At 41.0% G+C, this 23,563-nt stretch overlaps 2 protein-coding genes across 14 annotated transcripts in view; one reads left to right on the top strand and one right to left on the bottom strand.

The window, feature by feature from the left end:
* Positions 1-851: 851 nt before the first annotated feature.
* Positions 852-22,422, bottom strand: AP4S1 (adaptor related protein complex 4 subunit sigma 1). Of its 8 annotated transcripts, none has more exons than XM_071809378.1 (9): positions 21,209-21,386; positions 18,763-18,839; positions 16,098-16,239; positions 14,661-14,731; positions 13,891-14,096; positions 12,402-12,488; positions 11,917-11,985; positions 8,837-8,860; positions 852-1,615 (listed from the first exon to the last, which is right to left on the bottom strand). In XM_071809378.1, the coding sequence occupies exons 5-9, from the start codon at positions 14,026-14,028 to the stop codon at positions 1,487-1,489; spliced, it is 447 nt and encodes a 148-aa protein (XP_071665479.1). In that variant the 5' UTR covers positions 14,029-14,096; positions 14,661-14,731; positions 16,098-16,239; positions 18,763-18,839; positions 21,209-21,386; the 3' UTR covers positions 852-1,486. The 8 variants fall into 8 exon arrangements, with proteins under 8 accessions (XP_071665479.1, XP_071665480.1, XP_065695689.1 ...); XM_071809379.1 differs by lacking the exon at positions 21,209-21,386 and adding an exon at positions 19,363-21,162; XM_065839617.2 differs by lacking the exons at positions 18,763-18,839; positions 21,209-21,386 and adding an exon at positions 22,297-22,422.
* Positions 21,569-23,563, top strand: part of STRN3 (striatin 3) — a 64,897-nt gene continuing 62,902 nt past the window's right edge. For 4 of the 6 annotated variants that reach the window (XM_065839614.2, XM_071809375.1, XM_065839612.2 and 1 more), the window contains exon 1: positions 21,570-22,127. In XM_065839614.2, the coding sequence (XP_065695686.1) occupies positions 21,807-22,127 (321 nt within the window). In that variant the 5' untranslated portion in view covers positions 21,570-21,806. Of the gene's footprint in view, positions 22,128-23,563 lie in introns of all 6 variants that reach the window. The other 2 variants (XM_071809374.1, XM_065839615.2) reach the window with 2 other exon arrangements.

Below are 23,563 nucleotides of genomic sequence, written 5' to 3'. Positions count from 1 at the left end.
GCAAGATGCTAATGTGTCTTCAAAGATATTTAAGTACTTGGTGCCACAAAAGAAAAACTATCATTTTAGTTGAATCTGTGTAGTAAGTTTTGTTCTGTGCCAGTTCTCTTTGGTAACAATCTTTGCTTGGACCACTGCTGAGGGAGGGCTTGCCAAAAGATTCTGCTTCACACATACAAGTCAAGTTTATGCCAGATCTCTTCTCATAGCATTATGCATAGAACTTGGAGGCATCATCTTTGAAATTTTCCCCAGTGCAAAACTGACCCCTGCTCCTATTGTGCTTCAACAAAACAGTTGCATAAACCTTGTGTACAAGTATCTGCTCCCGATCCAGCGTCAACTTGTTTTGCTGAATGTGACGTTATTTTAAAACTATGTGGACTGTTGTCCCACACAACACTTCACACTCTGCTTCTCAGACCCTGGTTTCTAGGTGCAATTTAGATGTGACTATTATGTGCTTTCACACAGTAAATTCTTTTTCAGTATCAAGTTATGCCCAGCGTTGGTGGGGAGGTTATGAAGAGAAGCCAGATAATTAATTCTGGAAAGGTAAGTGCAAGTAAGCTCAGACTAGTAACTCTTGCGTGACTTACAGTATGTGGGTATGAATCAGCGTATTGTGTGCCTTGTGAACACAAATCAGTGTAACTACATCCTCCTACTCAAGAAGGAAGGTTTGGTACTTAGTTGGTACTGAGAAACCTGTGTATCTTTTGTTACTCATTTTTTGTAAAAGTTTTAATCATGATGCATGGATAGAATATACAAGAGAAAAAATACACTGGTGCATCAAAATAGAAAGGATTTTGTGTAATCTGTGAAGCCAATGTGATCAATGGTAAAACTTTTGATTTTAATTATCTTTTATTAATGTTATGGTATTTAAGTGCCAGCTTCTAATTACAACTTACACAGTATGCAGGATTATTAAATACATCTATGCTTCTATTAGGTACATTTCTTTTGTAAGGATGACTTACATGGAAAAGGGAGTGACATCAGCTTTTTGATGAAGGATGAATCTAGCTTAAAGTCATAAAAATTACAGAACTTTAATTTACAGCACATTTGTATGAAAGTGAAAAAATCAAGTTGGTGCCTAAAGGAGGCACTGAAACACAGTTTAATTTTATATTTCTGTATCTTCTGTCTTCTAGCTCTGGCACAAAGTTAGGTAATTCAAAGTGATACCTAGAAGATGGTTGTGTGTAAGTTTCCATTCTTTTATCCTCAGTTTTCAAAAATGTTGACTGTTCTAGAAAGATCTCTGCTGAGTCAATAAAGCTGCATCTGAAATGGAAGGTTCCACTTTAGCTGTATCTTTCCATTAGGTACATTGGGCGTAGAAGAAACAGGAAATAATTTCCAACCGATGTGAATATTGCATGAGTCGGTCTTGCGACATCAGAAAACTGCAGTCAGTACGTTCTTGATGGTTTCACCGTGTTTCGTAAAACGCTGTAGTCACTCTCGCACCTTCCTAGCTTTCTGCCACTTTGTCGAGCACTAACAGAGGGGCAAGAATTCTGTTCCTGTTTGTTTCCACAATGCAGCCGTTCAGCACCATTTCATCCAGAATTATGTGCACTCTGTCCAAATTGAACATGATCTAGAAACATTTCAAGTTAAGGATGTTTTGAACAACATTAGGCTAATTCAGAGAAAATCTTAAGCACCTTAGTCCTTGATCGAATTTTACAAAAATAGGTATTTCTTATATTATTCTAGTTTGAGACTGTTTATTTTAATAGAGTTAGGGAAACAGTTTGACAGACACTTTTTTTCTGGCCATAGAAATGTCAAAAGTTTGTAGCAGAGAAGTTAAACCACCAACAGGATCCCATCTTGAAAGATTACCACATAGTAGCAGAAGAAAGGTAAACTTCAGTTTAGATGTAGGTGGTTAATTTTACCATGTATCGCTTGAATATAAAATGTTATCGAGGGATAGCAGCATTGTATGTGAAAATGCAAATATCCTGCATTTCTCAGCAAGGTAATTGTCAGTCAAATTCTTAAATTTGATTCTTAAATATAATTTTCCTTACCTGAAGTTACTGACACTATTTATTTTATCTGCTTGAAAATAGCTTCCTAAGAGGAATACGCTGGTATGTGAAGTGGAGGCATTGATCTAGTTAATAAATCTCATGAAGGACAGTAAAAGTAAAGAAATGGTTCGTACTTAAAATACTTTCTTAAAGATATTTATAATCTTCAATGTTCACCTAAATAATCTGAAACAATACAAATCTGTACTGTTGTGAAATATGAGATTTGTCCATAATCACATCTGTCTTCCCTTAACCTTATCTAACAGCACCCATCTGAAGAAAACGTGGTGACAGGCCTTTCTCTGGTATGAAGTGGCAGGCGCTCTTCTGCATGCACCAGTGTTTTGTGTGTCCACTGAACAACTGCAGAGTTACAGGGTGAAAAAAGACTCTGATGTTGCCATTTCTCACCAGAGCCTGAAATGGAAGCAGGCCGAGCAAAAAAGCCTGCTGGGTGCATCTGTTACGCCAAACTAACAGGCATGTACATAGAGAGGCGTGAATAACCCCTCATCTGCTTCGCCCTCCACCTGTTGCTGCTCTTCACGTGTGTTCTTTCCTCTGCTCCACAGATCAGCTTTGCTTTAGTTTTGCTCCTTCCAGCTCTTGCCTGTGTATTGAGGACTGCTGCAGTGGAGCTTGCAAGATACTTCACAGGAACTTCTAAATGCATCTTTCAATACTTTTTCTCCACTTTGACCATTATGCTATTTTTGATGCTACAGTTTGAGCTTGGCAGGACAGCCTGATTGTGCTCTGGTCCTTGTATTTATATTAGCGGTCATCCATTCTAATCAGTGGAGTTGCAAGAGCCAGGTTTTTGGGATCATCAACATCTTCCTCTGCTCAGCATGATAAAGCTTCAGCCTCAGTTTTTGAACGTGACTGAGGCATTTACGAGGACTGCTCAGTCTCACTAGTTCTAGTGGATCTAACTACAACAGTCTGCCCTACTGCTCTGCCAAAGACTTCTTCCTGAGTCTGCCCATAGGCCTAAATTCCTTCTAAAAATCAGACTTGTGCCTTTCAATACTGAGGAGGAGTACTGTCCTTAGAACTTCAACAGTCTCCATTTCTGTGGTTCCAGAGGCAGATGTTTTACTTGGGCAGATTTCAAAACAAATTTCCTCTTATGGTATACTTCTCAAGTAAATCAGTCTTTACACAATCATTTTAATCTGAGAACTCAGGGTTTCTTTATTCCAGTACAGTGAGAATTTTTAGAAAGACAAGTCTTCTGTTGCTATTTAGTTCAGCTCTGGCACTGCTCGACGCAGGGCAAGAGAATCTTTCAACAAAGTTAGATAACATTCCATTCAGGTTTCAACAAGTGATAAAGCCAACTCCTGTTGGCTTTTAATTTTTACATTCTGCCACCACTTCACAGTGCTCCAGTTCCTACAGAGGAGCAAGAGCTCCCATCTCTCCAGGCCTTTCTCTTCCTTTGAGAGTCTCGAGGATTTAAAACCCAGAAGACTGGATCAACCAGGATCAGTGATGATGCAGCAACTCGCCACTCCAGCCTTATTTTTCTGCATCACCTTGTTTGAGAAAGTATTTAGAACTCTTCCCCTGCTGCATTTCCTAAAGAGCTGATAGTACATCACCCTTTTTCAGGTCCCTTCCCACCTCCCTTTACCATGCTGTTCTTGGCAAAAGTCAGATTGCGCAAGGAGAAACCTTGGCTTTTTTCCCCTTCCTGTAAGTCTCATGACTGTCCTCTATGGTTACATCTCATCATACACACTCTGCTTACCCATTCAGGGCTGAGTGCCCTGCCCTGTGAGGGGTGTGTGTCTCTGATCCCCAGGAAGGCTCGTCCTCCCCACCTGTCACTTGTTTGGCAAGTGATCCCGCATATCAGGGTATAAAGCCCTGAAGTCACAGATCCACACCCAGCTGAAAAGCAGCAAAGCAAACCAGTTTGAGCAACTGGCAACAGGAAAAAGCAGTATCTGGTTTGTGCGTGCGCTGCCACGTGCGCCACCCAGAGCTGTCATTTGAGGTCCTGCTTCCAGTAAGAATCCTGGCTGCCCACAAAAGCGAGTTAAGGGACTTTCACTAGATCCATGCAGAGCTTAACAGGCATTTTTAAACAAGTGTGCTGAAAACATGTATTAATCTGTGCATTTGTAGATAAAAGTCTAATTAAAGTTTTCAAAGCACCCAGATAGGAAATACTGATGATTTGTTAGCCTAGGCAAAAGGTGAGCCCTTCCTGCCTTTGGTTTAGGGGTTTCAGTTGATGTTGTTGTGGCTGTGTACCCAGGAGTAGAGGTAAATGACACCTACTACAACTGGCATTTGAATGTTATGCTGGTACTTTCTGCTCTCACAAAGATTTTTTTATGGCACATACATACTAAGAGGAGGTAAATGTGACGCAGTCTTGTGTCTCCTTCTCCGAAACATTATATGGGCAGACAGTTAAGTGGGGGAGGGGGGAAGGAAAGGAAAAAGGCACATTTAGGACTTGCATGTGCTAAATAACTTCTTTGTACAGAGGCATTTTAAGACATCTCAGAGTTTTCCAGGCAATTAATTAAGGGTGTGTACAGGCTTGAGAGATGATAAAGTGCAGTCAACACCTGGGGATCAGGTAACACACCCAGGAGCACAAACAAAAACTGTGTAGATTACAGCATGGGTAGTTACGGGGCAGAGGGTTTGCTACTGAATATACAGCACTATAAAACTTTGATTTCCATCATAGACATTCATCTTCAACTAAGGATTAGTTAGAGTTGCTGTTTTTTTTTTTAAATCCAGAGTCACACATTCTGACTTCACCTGTGCTAACATTTGTTTAAGTAACTTGTAGTCTACCTAGTGGTAAGCAGATTTTAGGCACTGAAACCCATGGAATGCTTTCTGACCACTTCTTCCTCAAGTGACTATGCTGACATTAAATAGGAGACAAATTGTGCCTTCAATTTCTGTGGTATTCTAGGATATTTGCTACTGCATTGAGGTGAATTTCTACCAAAGTTTGAAAGGTGGCTGATTTACCTGATGTCTATTTACTCCTGCATCACTAGAGGATAATTTTTCCCTTAATGAACAATTATTTTAAGCTAATCCTTATAGGTTTCCATTTCAGCCACTTATTTTACAGTATTCAGTTTTCTTACTACTGAAGTGCACTGTATTCTGAAAGTGTTATTCCATGGGGGGACTGAAGAATACAGTTGATTCACATGAAATATTCTCTCTAGCAAAGCTTTTTATCTGTCTTATGAACAGCAGCAGCTAGTTGCAATGGAATGTAATGTTTTTTTTGGATCAAGACAACATTCTTCAAATGCTTGGTCCTAGAGCCACCCTGTCTTCCCCCTCCCTTCCCACAAGGGGCACATCAGTATCTGTTTCTTCCGTAAGTTAATAATGGATCTTCAAATAAGATCTGCTTCACCAGTTCAAGCAGCAGAAAACTTCTTGTAATTTTTAGAAACTCTTATGCTTACCAGCATATCATTCCCTACAAAGCTGCAGGGGTAACACTTGTGGTTTTTTATAGTCTCTTTATCATCCTCACACCAAGAAAATAGCTCCTACACCATCCAAACTGGAGTTTTAGAGCCACATAAAATCCCACACACTGATTTCATGAGGCTCCTCTGGTGCTATTAACACATTAGGAAGGAACAGCACTAGGACAATTTCAGTATTGTTGATCCAACTGGCCCCACAACACTACTTACAGGTATTTTAAACACAAACCAAACAACTTGAGAAATGTCATGTCATTCCATCATAGCTCCCCTTCAGTACATGACTGACTGTCACTCAAAATGAAAGTGGACATCCTATAATGGAAAAATGCTTTACAATTCACACATAAAAGCTTCTGTAACAACCATGGCTACTCTGGAATTAAAGTAGTTACTTAATGGGCTAGTAGCCAATGGGTGTTCATTTGTGTAGTACACATGAGATAACTTTGTATTGTTTAGCATCACCCACACCCATGCCATATGTATATATAAATATTATGTCTGAATGGTCAGACCCAGGCTCTGCCTCGTGCCCAAGGTGCCCTTCCTGACTCCAGATGGGATGTGGGGGCTCTGGGTGAACATGGGTGTTTGGACAGAACTGAACACCGGAGCTGCGTGTTAGCAGGAGCTACGTTGCCAGGTGCACTGAGGTGATGCTGCGGCTGGGGAGCGCCAAGAACCAACCGGTGCACGTGCTGCGAGATCTGCAGGGACCTTTCAACTGTGTGATGGTCTCAGCCTTCAGATTTAGTTCTGGTTTGCTGTGTACGTGGGTGAATAGCCTTCAATGATTATGATCTGTTTTCATGTTTGTTTGATTTCATGTAATTTCCTACTATTTTTTTCATGTTAGTAAACACTACTTTCTATGTAGAATAGCCACTACCACCTTTGAAGTAAACTTCCTATGGATCTGAACACAAAAATAATAGTAGGGAGACAGGAAGTCATGAGAGTCTCCCACCAGATACTCTGTAAACAAAGATTCTGTAAATACTGCTTGGTGTTCGCTGTTACAGACCTCCAGACAGTACTGCTTCCAACAGATATTTTGCATCCAAGCTAACTGTACCGAATCTAAGACTAATCTTAAGACTATTTGGCAAAGGAAATGGTTTAATCCCAGCTGGGGATACTATCTTGCACACTATGAAAAGCATAGTGATGGATTATTGCTTGCACTGCATTAACATCTGGCTAAGATGCTTGTAGTCCAGATCTTACATTGTTCTTCTGGGCCTCCTCTTCAAGCTGTTGTCAAAAATAAATACAATCCTGAACAGCCCACTTCCTTACACCTCTACATTTAATGTTGACAGCGTCTCACTTCATTTCAACTATTTTAACATATGAAAACTTAGGAAAAGTTCTTTTTCCTAAATGAATTATTGTGTACATATGTAGAAATAAAATGAATTATTTTAAAATTGTTCCTGAAATGTATAATGTACAAAAGTGCTTTTCTGAATGGAAAAACAATGTATATCGTGCATATGTCATACATGTTGAGGAGAAACATATTAGACATGAGCTTTTCTAATGTTATTTCCAGTATTAGCAAATAAGACAGTAAGGTACACTCCTATTTTGCAAATATATATTCACTCCCTCCTGCAGATGAGACCCATGTAAGATTAATTTCTACAGGAGTCATTCAGAAACTATATTGCACCCATTGCAAACATTAGTGTGAGCATATAATGCAGCATCTCTAAATACTGCAGAGCAGCACTGTGTGCAGAAACCTCCTGGATACGCAGGAGCCTTTCTCACCTGTGAAATGGGCTACTGGTGCTCACTGTGTGTAACTACAGGAAATTCCTAATGGTATGAAAACGATGACCAGACACAGGCAGAATTCAGAATCATCAGTACTCCAAACAATCTAATATAAAAAGAATCAGGTAATTGCAGACTCAAAGTACACCATATGGAAACATATGGGCTATTTTTATGTATAATTAGTGAATAAGTCAGGTTAGTCTCTAAGTCAGCAAAGCTCATGCTCAAGTACACGTAGTTCTCATCCTTAACTACAGCACCTGAATACAAAAAATGTACTTATATGGTTGCTCAGAGACCTTAAAGAGTCCCTTCATGCTGAAATTTAATTATTACTCTTTCATAATGAGTGAATTTAGGAGTGTTATCTTAATACCATAGCACCTTGTGAATTTCAGGAAGGAAATCCAGACAGTATATATACACATACGTATACATACATATACATATTTAAGTTCAGTAAATGAGACAGCATGTAGTAAGCATTAAAATAGTTATAAAAGTGAAATAAATTATTGATAACAATTACAAGAAAAATGACAAATTTTTTTCTACTTCCTTCATATGTACTCCCTCTTAAATAAGGTAAATAAAATTACTTAGAAGTATTTAATTCCAGGGTGACAGCTGTATTTTAGGTGTTTAATTGAAATCTCTTTGTACCAGTAGATCTACACTTAACCAACCACAAACATAGGCATAAGGATTGCTGGAGCAGAGAGAGCAGGCAGGGGGATTGGAAGAATTGAGGAGAAAGATGACTGTTTGCACTACATTTCCTGGTTTAATTTTGAATTCAGTATTTTATTTACTTGCTATTTGTGTTTAATTGTTCAGGACTGGATTTTAGCATTTAGTATTTGTTTGTATTTGATTCTAGTTCATTTTCCAAATTATATTTTAGTTAATGGCCTGAAAATCTTACACATGAAAATACAGCTGTGTAAGGGGGGGAAGGGGAAGGAAAAGGTATCCGTGGCAATGCCTGGTTTCCTAAATTTTCCCCTCCTAGGCCTTTCTCTCTTTCCATTGATATAGAAAGTAAAACTCACTTAGACTTTCATGAAGCAAGATCAAACCGCATCTTACAATGATGATACTGCTACTTGACTCGAGACCCAGCTGTAACATTCAGTTCTTATTACTGCAATCATTTCAATATCTATGTTATTGTAAACCTTAAAGAAAAAAGTGAACCCCTGAAGTAACAATTAATTAAGCCTGAAAGTTTCCTCATGAATATGGCTTTTCCTGTCTAAGTGTTAATGGTACTTTCTCTAAGCAAGCTCTCCCTGTTTTACTTTAAATGGTACCAAGCTTATCTTAATGAGGATTTAGTGACCCTCATGAACATCAGCCAGGCTTTCCAAAAGGTGCCAAAATGGTGCTACTTACTCTAAGTGCAAAATTCGTGAAACTTCTGCATTTTCTCACCTCACAGTCAGTGCTGTGAAGACACTATGAACTGGAACGTACAGACAAATGCATTTCTGATACTGAAAAGGATACATCTAACTCACTCTGTAAGGAAAAGAGATAGACAACCATTAGTTACAGTTTGATCTTTCATCTCATAGTCATTAAACATTACACATCGTTTTAGAGGATAAGGAAGGTCTTCAAGATATAGATACAGGATTTTAGGGCAATACAGATTTCTGTTCTGGACTGTACGATTACATGCTCTTTCCTGCAACACTCCTTTGCCTTTGATGTGTTACCTGCCTGAGTAACAAAAACTACTGTTCTGAAATCTGTACTCTAAAAAACCCACTGAGGTCACCCAAAAGTAACAATTTGAATACACACAGTGCCATCTGAATGAGTGGGTGGAAAACCAGCATCTCTAATCATGGCAACTCCAGCCTTATAGTCTCCTCCTCCTCCTTATGCAAAAACAGGATGTTAATGCCAAGTTTACAATTTATATAAAAACAATTTTAAATGTTGCTGCAGATCAGTTCAACGCAAAAATCCAGACATTGGATATACCCATGGCTGTGGTAGCTGTGGCTGGATGTATCAGGACAGGGAAAATAACTCCAAGGTTTTGGACCCTCAGCAATTCTAACTATAGCTCCAGCCTCAGCAACACAATTCTTCATATAGTCGTTATGTCCCTTCTAGTCTTGGCCAAGTAGTTTTATTCATTTAACTGGAATGTCCGAGTGAGAAGCCCTCGTGGTCTCTCTGCAGTCATCAGAAGAGATGGGGATCTTCAACAGTTGACTCGGCAGGCTTGAGGCGTGACTCACTTTATCGAGGCACTCATCAGTCTCCACTGCTGGTAATGGGAGCTTAGGATGAGCAAACTTCTAACTTAAGCGCCTCAGTTAAACGTCTAAATTTAGAAACAATCACAGCCTCAGCAGTTAAGATCTTGCACAGTTCGGGTGGAGCTTCCCCAGTCTCTGCTGAAAGAGGGAATCTTTATCTGCTACCAAGTTTAGTTTGCTAATGTGGTTTCCACTCACAGTCTAATCCTGGCTTTAGGCAGAGTCTAGTCTACAGGCCTCCATTGAGTGACTCTGCCATTTTTCAATTAGAAATTTTTTATGCATCACAAAAATTGTATTGTAAGAGCCTGATCAGTTTAAGTTTCCCTAATATTAAGAAGTAGTTGAACACACTGGAGTACATGTTCTGAACAGTATGCAGAGTTTTCCCTGGGAAGCCTTTATAAAAGCGAAGGGGACTCACAATTACATCTCACAAGCAGCTTTGAAAGCTTTCTTCCTAATTCTGTTAATGTTTGATATTTGAATTCAAGCTCTGTACACTCCATTAGATAAAAATAGAGTATGTGAGAATGTTTTAAAGCTCACAAGCCTAAAAATAATCGATGACAAAATGTTCTTTTAGAGCAGGACAGATGTTCCTTCCTTTCCCAGACTTTTATCTCTGTTGTCACAATCATAATTTGGGATTTCACTAAAATTCTGCAAATCTTAAGCATTAATCCATAATAGTACAGACTTGTACTTTCTTGCTCTGTGGTTTCTGCCAGAAACCCCAGCTAGAATTATAGCCCTCTTTTGCAGTGCTATGCCATTTATCATGTTCTATGCTATTAAAAGCAGAACCATGAAATGGCAAGAGATTTCTTTAACCACCCTCCTTTTTGGTTCCCCTAGTTTCAAACCTTAAATGCTACGGAAAATACAAAAAACTCTGGTATGACGAATTCAGCGAATTTCTAACAACTCTCAGTGGCTGGGTTACATACCACGTCAAGGAATTATATATACTATATTTATATTTTTAAGAACTGCATCTATTTTTCCTCTGCCTCAAGTGAAGAAAATAAATCTTGAGAAGTGGTTGGCAGCTATTAGCTCAGTTAGATAACTAAGATGTGACTAAATTTTATTGTGCATTCCTATGCTGCTGGGATCAAATTCCATTCCTGGTTATCACTGCTTAGGTTGGGACTGTAATCATAACAATTTGAAGAGACAAATTCTGAACTCACTACAGTCAGAAAGTGATATATGGAGTACCAGCCTCTTCAACAGGCTGGGGCAACATTAGTTGAGATAATAGCCTAAAACATTTGCCAGGCATCTGAATAGTGAAGGGTGCAGATGACTTTTACAAACATGTCCTTGAATTCACAGAGGGAGCTCTGTCACGTCTGCTGTGGCACTAGGACTGGGAAGCCAGTTTCAGTCCCCACACACTGATATCTTGTGTGCGTAATTGCCAATTTAGTGCCCTCAAGCGTGTGGACTGTGGAGGGAACTCTACCCACTCCTCTTTTCTGAGAGGGAAATCCAACACATTTCAGCATAGATAAACTGAAATTGTGCTGAAGTATGATTTCAGGCAAGTTTGTTTATAAAAAGATTATTACAAATCCTACATTAAATAGCATGTGTTCTAACCAGGATTATAATGCTACATTTTCAAACTTTGTAAAACCAAACAGGCAAAATAACTCCCGCCAAAAGGAGCAGTGTCATTTTAACTGGAGCCATGTCTGATATTGAATCCTTGAAGAAATGCCCATCTAGAATAGCTGTTTTATCAGATATCCACTGTTGCATGACAACAATATGGGGAACACAAGAACAGATTGGTTTTTGGTGTTTCGTTTGCTCCATCCCCTCTGATCTTGCTCAGGGAGAGTGATGTAAGCTCCCTGCTAAATACTTACACCATCTTTATCATGAATGAAGTGCATGTGGGGGATGTAATGTTAAAAACTGCAAGAAAAGAACTGTGAAGAAAAACCTTTTTATTTATTTAAAATGTATAAAATGCCAGTGGCTATTTTAAGAGTAGATAACACAAAGAACCCCTGAGTATAAGCATATAAAAACATACTTTTCTAAAATAAATATTTCTGGTATTCCTTGTCTCATGATTTATAACCCACATACACTTTTACTTCTCTGAAAAAAAAAATCAACTAATACTGCTTTCCCCCCTTATCCCCAGTGGTAATATTCATACTAAAGTATTCAAAATTCTAAAAAAAAAAAAAAACTTCTCCTTTAATTTATTGGCTGAAATGACACATTCACTAAAGTTTTGAAAGATAATAAATATTTCATAATAGCTTCAATCTCACTTACCACTCTGCTGAAGTATTTGTCCAAAACTTCCACAAAATTATGAATTAGTTCATATACTGCCATCTCATTCTGAAATTAAAACCAAGTCAATATTAAATAAATACCTAGAAAATGTAATAGTATTCTTTGTGTTATTTCAGTTTGTGGTGTATGAAAAGTAACTAGAAGATACAGTAAGACCTACAACAAAGCGCACAAGCTCAGGCCCCCATGGCGAGAGGAGGTCTGGTTACCCAGCAGAGGGACCAAGAGCAGGGGAGAGTGCTCAAGGGCAGAATGATAACAGCTCAGTCTACTGCTATAGACTGAAGTCATAGCAGTTCATTCATACCTCTTCTTATTTCACAGAAATAAAAACATCTTTTTTGCAACGACTCCTTGAAATTCTTTACTTGCTCTTGCAAAATTCCATGCTGGAAAAAGACTTGAGTTCTTGCCCATGACTACTACAAGCTCTCATTTCAGGAGCGCATATAATTTCTTACCTCAGTCTCGTTGATTCCAACGACTATGAAGAGCGCTGCATACTGTCGGTATACCAGCCTAAAGTCTTTATACTCAATGAAAGAGCACTAGGAAGAAGCAAAATGAGTCAAATATAGCAGCTGCCATTTAAGCACACGACAGTATTAAGCAGAGAGTACTCAAAGAGCTGAAGATTTCGTGTTCCTAGCAATGAATTTCCCAAGATTTACCAAACAATTTTGACTCAAAACAAATTTAGTGGGATAACTATTACACAAAACTTTTCATGTACTGGCAGACAACTTGCTACCTCTTATTAAATGGAAAAACTGAAACATACAGAAGTGATTTGTTCAGGTTTCTAAGATGGTCAGTATTTGCCCTAAATTTTCAACTGGGAGCACTTCCAAGACAGACCACCTCAAGTTCATTTTCATGTTTTAAAAAAATATTAATATTTTTAAATAAAAAATAAGATTATTAAATTCCCAGACCCGGGGGGAATGCACATCTTTCACCATAAAAGACAGAAGCCAGTAGATGGTGCTGTCATACACGGGTTTACAAAATGCATCCCTTTTTTAAGTATCACTTTCCTCAGTCCTTGAAATGGCAGCATAGCATTAGTTCTTTTGGTGAAGTTTCTGTTTGGAGATGCTTTTGCAAGCAGTGTGGAGGAGGTTAATTTCTTTAGTTACTGTCAATTCTGTGAACTAAGGTACTTTATAGAAACCGCCATTTTTTGGTGAGGTTTTTTTAGAACTAAATACCTGAGGACCGCCGTTCAAGGATACGCATAAATAATGAAAAGTAAAGCAGCTGACTTCAGAACACAAACAAAAAAAACCCCTCTCACAGCCCAAGTCACAGATTTCTCCTCCAATGCAAGTCAATGTGCTCAAAAGTTCTGCTCAGTTTGGTACTTTGCTTAAAGAACCAATGGCTCAATTAAGGGAGCCATAAAAATCTCAACGTTCCTCTGAGAAAATTCACACCTTCAGAGTTTTCTGACTTCCTTGCAGAAAGTGTGAACACTTTTCTTAAATAAAAACGCCCAATACAGAGGCCTAAAAGTTTGTGTTTCTAAAACCCCCTGTGTTTTAGATAGTAGTTTAATGATTTGGGATCCTTCCTCGTAAATCTTTTGTTTAAACTTGGAGCTGTTAGTGCTACCCCTACTACCTTCTGACAAAGCAGGAGTAATATCTCTCCATCAGTGTCTACCAGGCAAGCAATTAACAGGATGAAATAAATTCTTCTTGGACTTCTGAGCTTCTTCAAACAAACACGCAGAATCTTTATGGCAGTGGTACACAAAATGTCAAAATCTCTGTAAGCTTCAGAAAAACATTTATTCCATGCAGAATAACAGTTAATCTGACTGAAAACATAATCTAGAAACATAGTCTTTTTCTTCATGGGTACAAATGAAATAAGGACCTGCAATGGAAACTGGTATGAAAGATGTTGATAAAATAAAATGGTTAGTGGAAAACCCACAAAACTTACCTGATCCTTTGAACGAGAGAGACAGTTTTTGATTACTTCAGCTTCTAGCATTGTCCGTTTATTAATTTCTACATGCTCATAATACCTAGAGAGCCTTGTTTGACCTTGTTTGTTTACCATAAGAAAAAATTTGATCATTTCTGGTTTTTTTTGTTGATCTCAGTGCTAGATTTGAATATGGGGTACAGGAAGGAAGAAGAGTATTTCTGTGAGAGGAGAAAAAAAAAAGTAAAGTGTGCTTAGGAGTTATAAAATACTTGCCAAAAGCTTCCCAGCCCAGATCTGCATATATCTAGGACGGAGTTTGCAGACAAAACATAAATATAGAAATATAATCTTTTGTCTTTGATAGCTAAGGAGATATCTGTTCATGTTAATTACTCAAAACAGCTTAATCTAAATAAATATTAATCCATGCAATGCCACTGAAATATAGTTGTAGAACAGAAATATGCCACATGCAATATACAATGAAAAAGGCTATAAAAAAGAGCACAACATATATCAGAATCGGCTTGCTAAACAACTGAAATCTTTCATGTTTTGAAAAGCATGCAGAAAAGGTACACTGCAGAAGTAACATTTTTAAATACAAGTTCTGGGTTATTTTCTCTGACGCCAGAAAACAATCCCTGTAACATTTTCCATCAGACTCTCTACTTGGATCCCAGATTTCTTGGCCCAAATGCTCTTGAGGTTTATGCACTGAAAACACAGCAATTGCCGCAAAAGCTGTTTCTCTACTCCATTTCTGAAGAGTGGTTTCTTGCCTGGTGCTTTACCAAGGTATAACGCAAATATCCTCTTCTAGTATCTCACAGCTCCTGTGAGAAAGTGCAAGCTGGGAAAAAAAAAATCAGGAATACACAGAATGATACAGTGTAGCTCTTCCTGTAAAAACAGTATATCTTCATGCAGAAAAGCAAAAGGGGAAAAATACAAAAACCAAAACAGGTCTCGGAGGCGGCAACCTCATAGACATTTAAATGCAGAGGCAGCAACCTCATAAACATATAAACGCATGCTGATTTTTTGTAACGAGGCAAGCTGCACAGGTGCTGCTTAATATTATTAACAACTTGAATTAAGTGTCTCTATACCATTCATGGGTGATACCATCTAAACCCTTCAAGATACAAAAAATTCCCATATATTGTGCTGACATTAATTATTGCTTACATTTTATTCACATTGGCCAGCTAATTATTTTCTGAAAGGGAAACCACCTCTATTATCATCACTTGGATCTCAAGAAAGTGATCCCATTTTCCTCAGTGTACTGCAGTTTACTTCATACACAAAGTTGTTTAGATTTCTATACTAAATGTATCTTCACTAATTAGACCTGATACTGAGAGTTCATTTCTTAACTAAGTGAAGATTGATAATTTATGTGTAGTGTTATCTACAGCCTCAGAAGCATTGCCAGTATGGAAATTGAAACCATTTGAAACACCAAAATTTCAACTGTAAGAGCTAAAGAACTGGAAAAAAAAACGGGGTTTTTTTGCCAAATACGCACTATTAGTAGTACAAATCAGCATAAATATTATAAAAAGTAGTAGGGGCATTTCTTGTCCTTGAGAAAGTACTACATGATTTAAATAGTTTTAAAATTAGATGGGGAGCAGTGGTGGTGGATATCACACACCAAATTCACAAAAATCAGTCAACAATAAAAGGAAAATTCCTACAGCAGATAAAGAAGTTCCCACAGACCTATTTCAGAAAAGCATCTTAGGAGCAGTTACGTTGCTGTAAAGAAACCTTCACCAAAAGATATAGTTTTGTGACTAAATCCGTTTCTAACAGACATGCTGGCCCTGGACAAAAATAGAGACTTAATTGTGAATTAACATCAGAGGCAAAGAGTTAAATCCTCTTCTTGCCTTGACTATGCCCTGCACACAACTCTTCAAAACAGACAATGCATTCAAAAGGGGCAGAGGATGCCCAGGACTACATTTTCTCCCTTAAATCTTCACAAGACCCTCAGATGAAGGAAAATATCAAAGGATACATCAGCTAGAAGGGAGGACTCTTGCTTTGCATTATACTACATTCACAAGAAAGATTTTGCCCATTATTCTGTAAATTCCTCTTTAATATGCTCTTGTACATAGGACACCGCCAGGAAATAGGAGTCCAGGATCAATCCTCAGGACAAGGCAGTCCATTTGGAATCGTGAGTCTCAGGGCGTTCTCACCTCTGCCAGGCACAGTGAAGTGTCCTCAGGTCTAGAGCAGGAGCACACTCTTGTTGATTTGCTCTGACAGAAGAGTTGTGGATGCTGGCCAGTGCTGCTGCGGTTCATTCACACGGCTGGTCCAACGAGCACCAGTTGGTCTCTGAGAAAGAATGAGCGAGGTAATTAAGACAAAAAAAGGCTGAGACGGAAACATATGATGGGATGTTCACTGTTGGATGGCTCAGGCTGACATTTACAACTAAATGGGAAAGAACCCTCTACACAATCTTTTCTGCATTTCATGTGTGGCTCTTTTTCCCTGTTTTATTTGATATTGTGGCTTTAAAGTTAGAGTTGCAGTAAGAAGAGATGTCTTAATACTCTGAGGCATAAAGAAAGGGAAAAGACTGAGATGACTTCGTCATTTTTTGACACAAACCTTCCAAGAAGTAAGGATAAGAATGAACGATTCCTTCCAGCTCAGAATAACGCACTCTAGCAAGGGCCAACCTCACAAGCAAAAGAAACCTGAAGCGTTAAAGCAACTTAAAAAAGGGTTGTGGTCTGAAAAAGAAACAACCTAGGAAATGCTTCCCATTGTTTTAATGAAAAAATAGCAAGCTCAGACACAGGAGACTAAAAGTTATGCACATTGCTCCTACCAACTACAAAGCATGTCTGTCCAAGTGGAACAGGTAATGAAAGTGACACAGGCAGTTTTTTTTTTTCTTAGTTTTATGCTTCATTTTTGTGTTTGGTACAGCTGAAGCATGAGATAATAGTCCTCTGTTTTGAACAAATTGTTTCCAAGCTACTTTAATAATTTAGTCACGAATGGTGCTGAGGAGTTTAAGTCCTGTTCTCAGAAATCAGCAAGTTGCATGAATCCATCCTAGAAGAGTCAAAACCTGAAGCTTAACGCGTCTGCAGATATTCAAGTGGGACCTGAGAACGGGAGGACAATAAAACTACTGCAGGGGCACTGGCAGAACTGTTGTACTTTGAGTTAGTTAAGAATATGTAACAGGAAAAATATGACAGTATGAATCCTATTGCAGGATTGGCCCCTAATCCTAATTATTCCTTTATTAACCTAATCTTTCTACATGGTTAATCCCTTTCTGATGTTATGACTATTGTATCTGTGTGTATGCTTATGAATGGCCTGGATTGTTTTACATATGAAAATACTTTAGACCAGATTTTTCTTTTAATCCTCACAAATGCTCTTATCCAGAATAGACATAAAAAATGAATTATGTTGTAACAGAGGTAGAAGTGTTATCTGTAATTTATGAGACAAACTTTATTGACACTATTAGAACAGGTGATTAACATTAATCTGCAGGAAAGAGGTTCACTAGTATCACCAGTCATTTTTGTATTTTCCCACCAGCCCCAAAGATAGCTTCCAAAATTTTAGACAGAAATTTTGCTGATATAGATAGCAGCATAAGCATACAATTTTGTGTGGAAACACTGGAATACATTTACATGTACAAAGAACAATTTTTAAAAAACTTACAAGAAGCACGCAAGCATGGTTGTGGAATCTGATTTTGAGAATAAGACCAGTGTCAAAAATATCTTAAGGGTTTTTTAATTTCCTTTAAAAATAGTTCTAAAAAAAAAATCACTTGTAGAAATACAAGCATTTGCTTGCATAATTTGCTCAAAAAAAGGAAATTACTGAGTTTTGTTTCTAACAAAGTTTATTTCTTCTCCTTTCGTCTTGGCTTTCAGATACAGATAACATGTTAAAATTAGTTTTGCATATGTAAGATGTAAAGAAACTTGTGAAGTATGATCCACAAACAAAAAGCGTATCTGTGCATGTTGACGGGTAGAGAAACTCCCATTCCTTCATAAAGTTTTATGTATTCGAGAAGCTATCTTTTGTGATCAATCATCGGCACTCACGCAGATAGCTCCATTCCTTCTGATACAACTCTTGCATGTTTTTCTGTGCATTCTCACGCACATGCCTGCGTGTATCCATGCACAGACACACAAATTACGATGCTTTTATGCATGCAGAATCAAATGATTCGAGGGAACTGGTGACAAGATGCAAGCCTTTCATATCTCTGCCATTATTTGGCTCATTTTAGTAATGAAAAGACATCACTATCTGAAGGCTGTTTGTCAGAAATGAATAGGCTGCCTCATTCCAGGTCACTGGACAACTATCTGCATCACAAATGCGCTTAGGAACAGAAGACTGGAAGGGACTATCCAGATCCTGACGAACTGTCAAGTCCAGCTCTCTCCATCGCAGCCAACCATGCATTAGAAATTCTGTCCAGAACAGCCTACAGTATGTGCTTCATGCATACCTGATCTGCAAAACACCTACGAAACTCTATGAGATAATGAAAGCTCCCTAGAAATAAAAACCTCAGAAGGTGTCGCTTGGGGAAGATGTAAGAGGTCTTGAAACTGCAAACTTTCCTTCAAAAGAAATTACCTCCAGAGTGACTGAGTAGCAGTCTCCTTTATTTCCTTCATAAAATATTTCTTCCGTAAGGATAATTTGGCATGCGCACACACAACATACAGTTTAACCACTGCAGTTTGAATACGTGCTGTTACACTGTGTTAGATCTCACTCTCATTAAAATATCTCTCACAGATAAGTATCTATGAGAGAAAATTGGTATCATGATTGGCTTGTGTGACTCACACTGGTAGACTGATGGCGTCTGTAGTCTTTGATATGATGGTTTTAACTCCTAAACCAGCCAGCACCTGTGCAGAAGACTAAGGAATAGGGAACATGAAGAGAAATGCTTCTTGATTTTACTGTCCCCAAGCAAGCTCACCGCCCCCCCGGCCTGCACAGGTAACTCCAGCCTTGTATTTCAAGACAAACTGAAACCTGCCTGGTTTGCTTCAAAATCCTGAGACAGAAACTATGATGGTTCACTAACTGCTTCCAGGACGTGCCAGCTCCGTAGGCTGCATAACCACATGAGACACCTCAAAGGAAGTTGTCCCTGTTTGTGAGTCACATCCCTGAATGCTGTCTTTTCACATACTGGCTGAGATCTCTTAGAGAGGCAAAGCCTGCAATACCTGTTCTGCAGATAAAAACGACTTAAGTCTCCAGCACAGCCAACCTAGCAGATTATACATGCAGTAATAAAAAACATATTTTAAACAAAAGTCTAATTATTCCTCCAGCAGACACAAGCACTCAAAATTGATTTATACACACCGTGACACAGAAATTATAAAAAAAAGAAACAAAACCTGAGTCTGAGACTTCTTGCAGTACACTTACCATTCAAATCAGGTGTGTGTCTCTCATGCTAAACCCACTCTAGTCAATGTCCACAGATCTAGAAGTATTTTACATACTGTGCTATAACAAAGTTTTGCAATGTGCTAAGGCTCTCAGCTAAAATGTAAATAAGAGCTCAAATAGCAAACAAGAAATGGATGAGTACACTTTCATAGAACTGCTTCACCAAGAATTAAACATTAGATAGAACTGTAAGCCAACAATTTACTGTACTGTCCAAACTCTAAATAATTTGGTTTTCTGGATGCAGAGGACTTTATGTGTGCACTAAACGTAGAACAAAATGGGTTAAACTGGAATTAAAGCATTAATGAAAAGGAAAAAAAAAGACTAAATTGTAGAGGCACAAGCAGGTGACAGTATGGGAACAAATATTTTTGATGTATATATTAGGCTGTTGAGCTTCCTGGCTTCATTGTACAGAAGCATGCAGCAAATGAAGATTGCTCACATAAGCAAAGTCATTGCTCTTCCTGTTTTTGTCAGGACCATGAACAAAGCTTTATTAAAACTCACATGCAGTGTTATTAATATTTATCCATATTAGTAATTATTTCTGTATTCTAAATCTTATTACTGTACACATTATAATTCATCCAAAGATGAAACAACTATGTCTATGTGGCTTTAAAATAAAATACTGTGTTCAGCTTCAGGAACAGGCATTCTAAAAAAGCAACCTCATTAGTCTAGGGAAGTCAGGGAGGAAGGAAAGAGTAAAAAAGTTTTCCTTTACTGTTGAGTTGTCAAAATCCTGGCTGAATATAGTAATGGAATTAAATTGCCGTAACTTCCATATTCTCAGGAATGAGGAATGTCCTGTAAGACTGGAGCTAAACAAAAAGCTAAACTGGTTATGAGGTAAGTCTTAATTTTTAGTAATGATTTGATGCTGTCAGTAGACAATGAAAAAAAAATCAGTTGACTTGGAAAGGACTTGCATTTAGATTGGCTAATTTGTATGGAATAAGGAAGACTGCAGAATGAAATTTTAGTAGGAAATGATTTAATGGAGAAGAAAGGAAGTACTGGATGAACCAACTGAAATATCAATACACACCTGAGGAGACATTAATAGAGAAAGGAAACACCAGTACACAGACAAGTGGTATATATTTTTTCGGTAATTAAAAGAATTCCAGCTCTGTCAAGAATGAGCCCTGTTTAGGAAACTACTTTTTTTTTTTTTTTTTTTTAACTGAATGAGTACAGCATGTAAATATTCTAAAGAGGCGAAACCAAACTCCTACCTTACAATGGGTGACCTACAGATCATTTCAATTAGGATGTGATGATAACTTGTAAATACTGCATTTCAGAGCAATATTTTACTACTGAGGTAATTTCACCGTAGTTAAACCACAGCATCAAACACAGAATTGGTATCACAGACAAAACTGAGCCAGACGAAATAAACTGTGATTTCTTGCAAAACCTGACTCATGTGGAAAAGACACCTGGACAGCAAACACTGTACGCTTTCCCTTCTCATCGAGGAGGGAATACACTACACACCACTGAGACACCATGAACACGGCCGTTCATTTAAAACAGGATTAGCCAGCCTCCAGAAGCACACCATCAACCTAAGAAATCGATTCTAAAATGACCTCCTCACAGAGGAAGTTCAGCGCACCACCGAGGCACGTTAAGCCGCGCTGTGCGGTTCGCCCGCCGCGTTAGCAGAGCCCGGCCCGGCCGCGCCCGGCACTGCCGGGGCTGCGCGGCTCTGGGCAGCCCGATCTCCGCCGCCCCTTCCGCTCCCCGCTTCACAGCGGACGGAAACCGCTCGGGCCTGGGGCCGTCAGCCCCGACACCGTCCCACCTGGGGCCGGGCCGCGGCTTCCCCGCTCCTCAGGGTGGCGGCTGCAGAGAGCGGGCTGCCCCGGGGCGAGACGACAGACGGAGACAGACAGCAGCAGGGGCCGCTGCCCTTGGGCTGTCCCCTAGGCCGTGCGCCGCCACCTCAACCCGTGAGGGGGCTCCCGGCCCCGGCCCCGGCCCCGGCCGGCCCCGGCCCCCGCCCCGGCCCCGGCCCCGGCCCCGGCCCACTCCCCGCCCGCTCCCCCGCCCCCGGGGCATGGAGCTCACCTCCCTCCTGCGCATGCGCACGCCAGCGCCTTGCCCGACCGGGAGGAGGAAGCCGGACGGCGAGCAGAGCGATTTCCCGGCGTGCACCACGCCGCTCCCCCCTCCCCTCCCGCCCGGCCGTGGGTGGGTGGGCCGGCGGCTTGGCGGCTGTAATGGCGGCTGGCGGCGGCTCGGCGCTGCTCTGACACCCGGATCCTGCTCGGCGCAGCCCCCCCCCTCCCCGCGCCTGGCCCGCCCCCCTCCTCCCCGCCCCAGGCAGCTCCGCTCACCCTCTCCCTGGCCCCTGCTCCAGGCCCCCGCCGCGGGACGTGGAGGAGGGCTCCCCGCAGACAATGGACGAGCACCCCGGAGTCGGAGGAGGCGGTGGGATGGCGGCCGCCCCAAGACCGCAGCAGCCACCGCTGCAGGCCGGTGGGAACATGAACCTGCAGTCGGGTGGGGGCTGTGTGGGGGCCGGAGCCAGCGGAGGAGGAGGGCAGCAGCAGCAGCCTCAGGGCCCCGCGGCCCCGGCTGGGCAGGAGGCGGCGGGGCCCGCCGAGCTGTCCCGGCCCCAGCACTACACTATCCCGGGGATCCTGCACTACATCCAGCACGAATGGGCTCGCTTCGAGATGGAGAGGGCGCACTGGGAGGTGGAACGGGCCGAGCTTCAGGTACGTGTGGCGAGGGCGGGCTGCGTGCGGAGCGAGGCGCGGGCTGGGACCGGTTCGCTGGGCTCCGGGTACCGGGCCGTGCTCGGCGTGCGGGCCCAGAGCCGCCCGGGCGAGCGGAGCCCTTGAAGCCCCTGCGGCCGAGCCGGTCGCTGTGGTTTGGGGACGGTACCTGGGCGAGGTCCGGCGGGCCAAGTGGCGTTGCCGGCCGGTGGGGCAGGCGAGGCGCAGCCCCTCACGGCCTGAGCTGGGCTCCTTTCCCTGGGGCAGCCATTTTGGTTTTTAGCAATGGCGCCTGCCTGGGCTCCGGGCTCCGGAGGCAGCCCCTGCTCCGCAGGCCTCTCGCCCGCGCTGGCGTCGCGGGGCCCGCAGGACAGCTGGCGAAGGGCGGCGGGCGGGCGCTGCCGCGGCACAGGGCTGCTGACCGGGCTCCCGCCCGCCCGCCGTAGAGCGAGCTGCGCCTTGACAGCTGCGATCAGCTCCCTCGGCACAATGACTGCGAGGCTCTCCGAGCCGGGCTCTCAGCCCCGGGTGCGGGTTATGAGGAGCAAAAACCTCCGGGCCTGGGCGGGCTGGCGCCTCGCCGGAGCTCAGCGAGCGGTTGCTCTGCGGGGAGAAGAGGGAGTTGCGAAGGGGCAGGAGTGTCTGCCAGCCGAGCTCGGAGGGACGGAGAGAGGGTGTCCAGGTAAACCTCAACGAAGGGACTTGGCCAGACACGCTGGTCGGAGACAGGTGGAGCATGTGCGCGCTTTTCCTCTGTCTCGTTTTTTTGGAGGTTTCGTATGGGGAAAGCAGCCGCTGAGGAATAGTGAGGAGTTGATGGGTCTGCAGCATGGTCGTTTTAATATACTTAAAAGTAAGAACTTCGTCTCAGGAACAAAAATTGAATAACTCTTCAGAGTCGAGAGCAAGTGTTGGTTGTGCAGTAGTTCCAGTATTGATCTCTTGCTGTTAATATTTGCTTTTAGTAACAGAAGGAATGCCTCTAATGATTACCTTTGTATGTGAAAATAAATCCATGCATAGACTGTTACAAGTTTATGTACAGATTGCAAAATCTGCTGAATGTGAGATATCCATAGAGGAGTCATTATTCTTTTATAGCACGGAAATGTAGACAATAACAGTTAACAAACTTTATAACTTCCAAAGAATTTTTGATGATTTTTGTATTGAGTGAATGTTTACGGTCTTGAATCAGCATTCTGACAAATTGCACTTTGATTAGAGTTTTTAATAGCATGCTGTAACAGCAGCCAATGTGTTCAAGGTATTGATTTTCAGATTTCAGAACCAAAAACTATACCCGAGCCTGGGCAATTCTTTCAGGACTTCTCATCTCTGTAAAGTGTGTAGTCTGCACTATTTTTGTTACAACTATAATTGAGAATTTTTTAAAAAACACCAAGGAAAATAAATGAAGAGGTTTTACTGTTTCC

This window comes from Patagioenas fasciata, chromosome 5 (assembly GCF_037038585.1).
Source record: "Patagioenas fasciata isolate bPatFas1 chromosome 5, bPatFas1.hap1, whole genome shotgun sequence".
NCBI classification, from domain to species: Eukaryota; Metazoa; Chordata; class Aves; order Columbiformes; family Columbidae; genus Patagioenas; species Patagioenas fasciata.
This window is presented reverse-complemented; position numbering and strand designations above follow the sequence as displayed.

What these genes read in the sequence shown, in the direction of transcription:
- AP4S1 (XM_065839617.2), bottom strand. Translation starts at nt 14,028, where the DNA reads ATGATCAAATTTTTTCTTATGGTAAACAAACAAGGTCAAACAAGGCTC. An exon ending in TCTCTCGTTCAAAGGATCAG is followed by an intron (nt 12,489 to 13,890) that starts GTAAGTTTTGTG and finishes GCTTCTTCCTAG; the next exon opens with TGCTCTTTCATTGAGTATAA. An exon ending in TTGGAATCAACGAGACTGAG is followed by an intron (nt 11,986 to 12,401) that starts GTAAGAAATTAT and finishes TTTTAATTTCAG; the next exon opens with AATGAGATGGCAGTATATGA.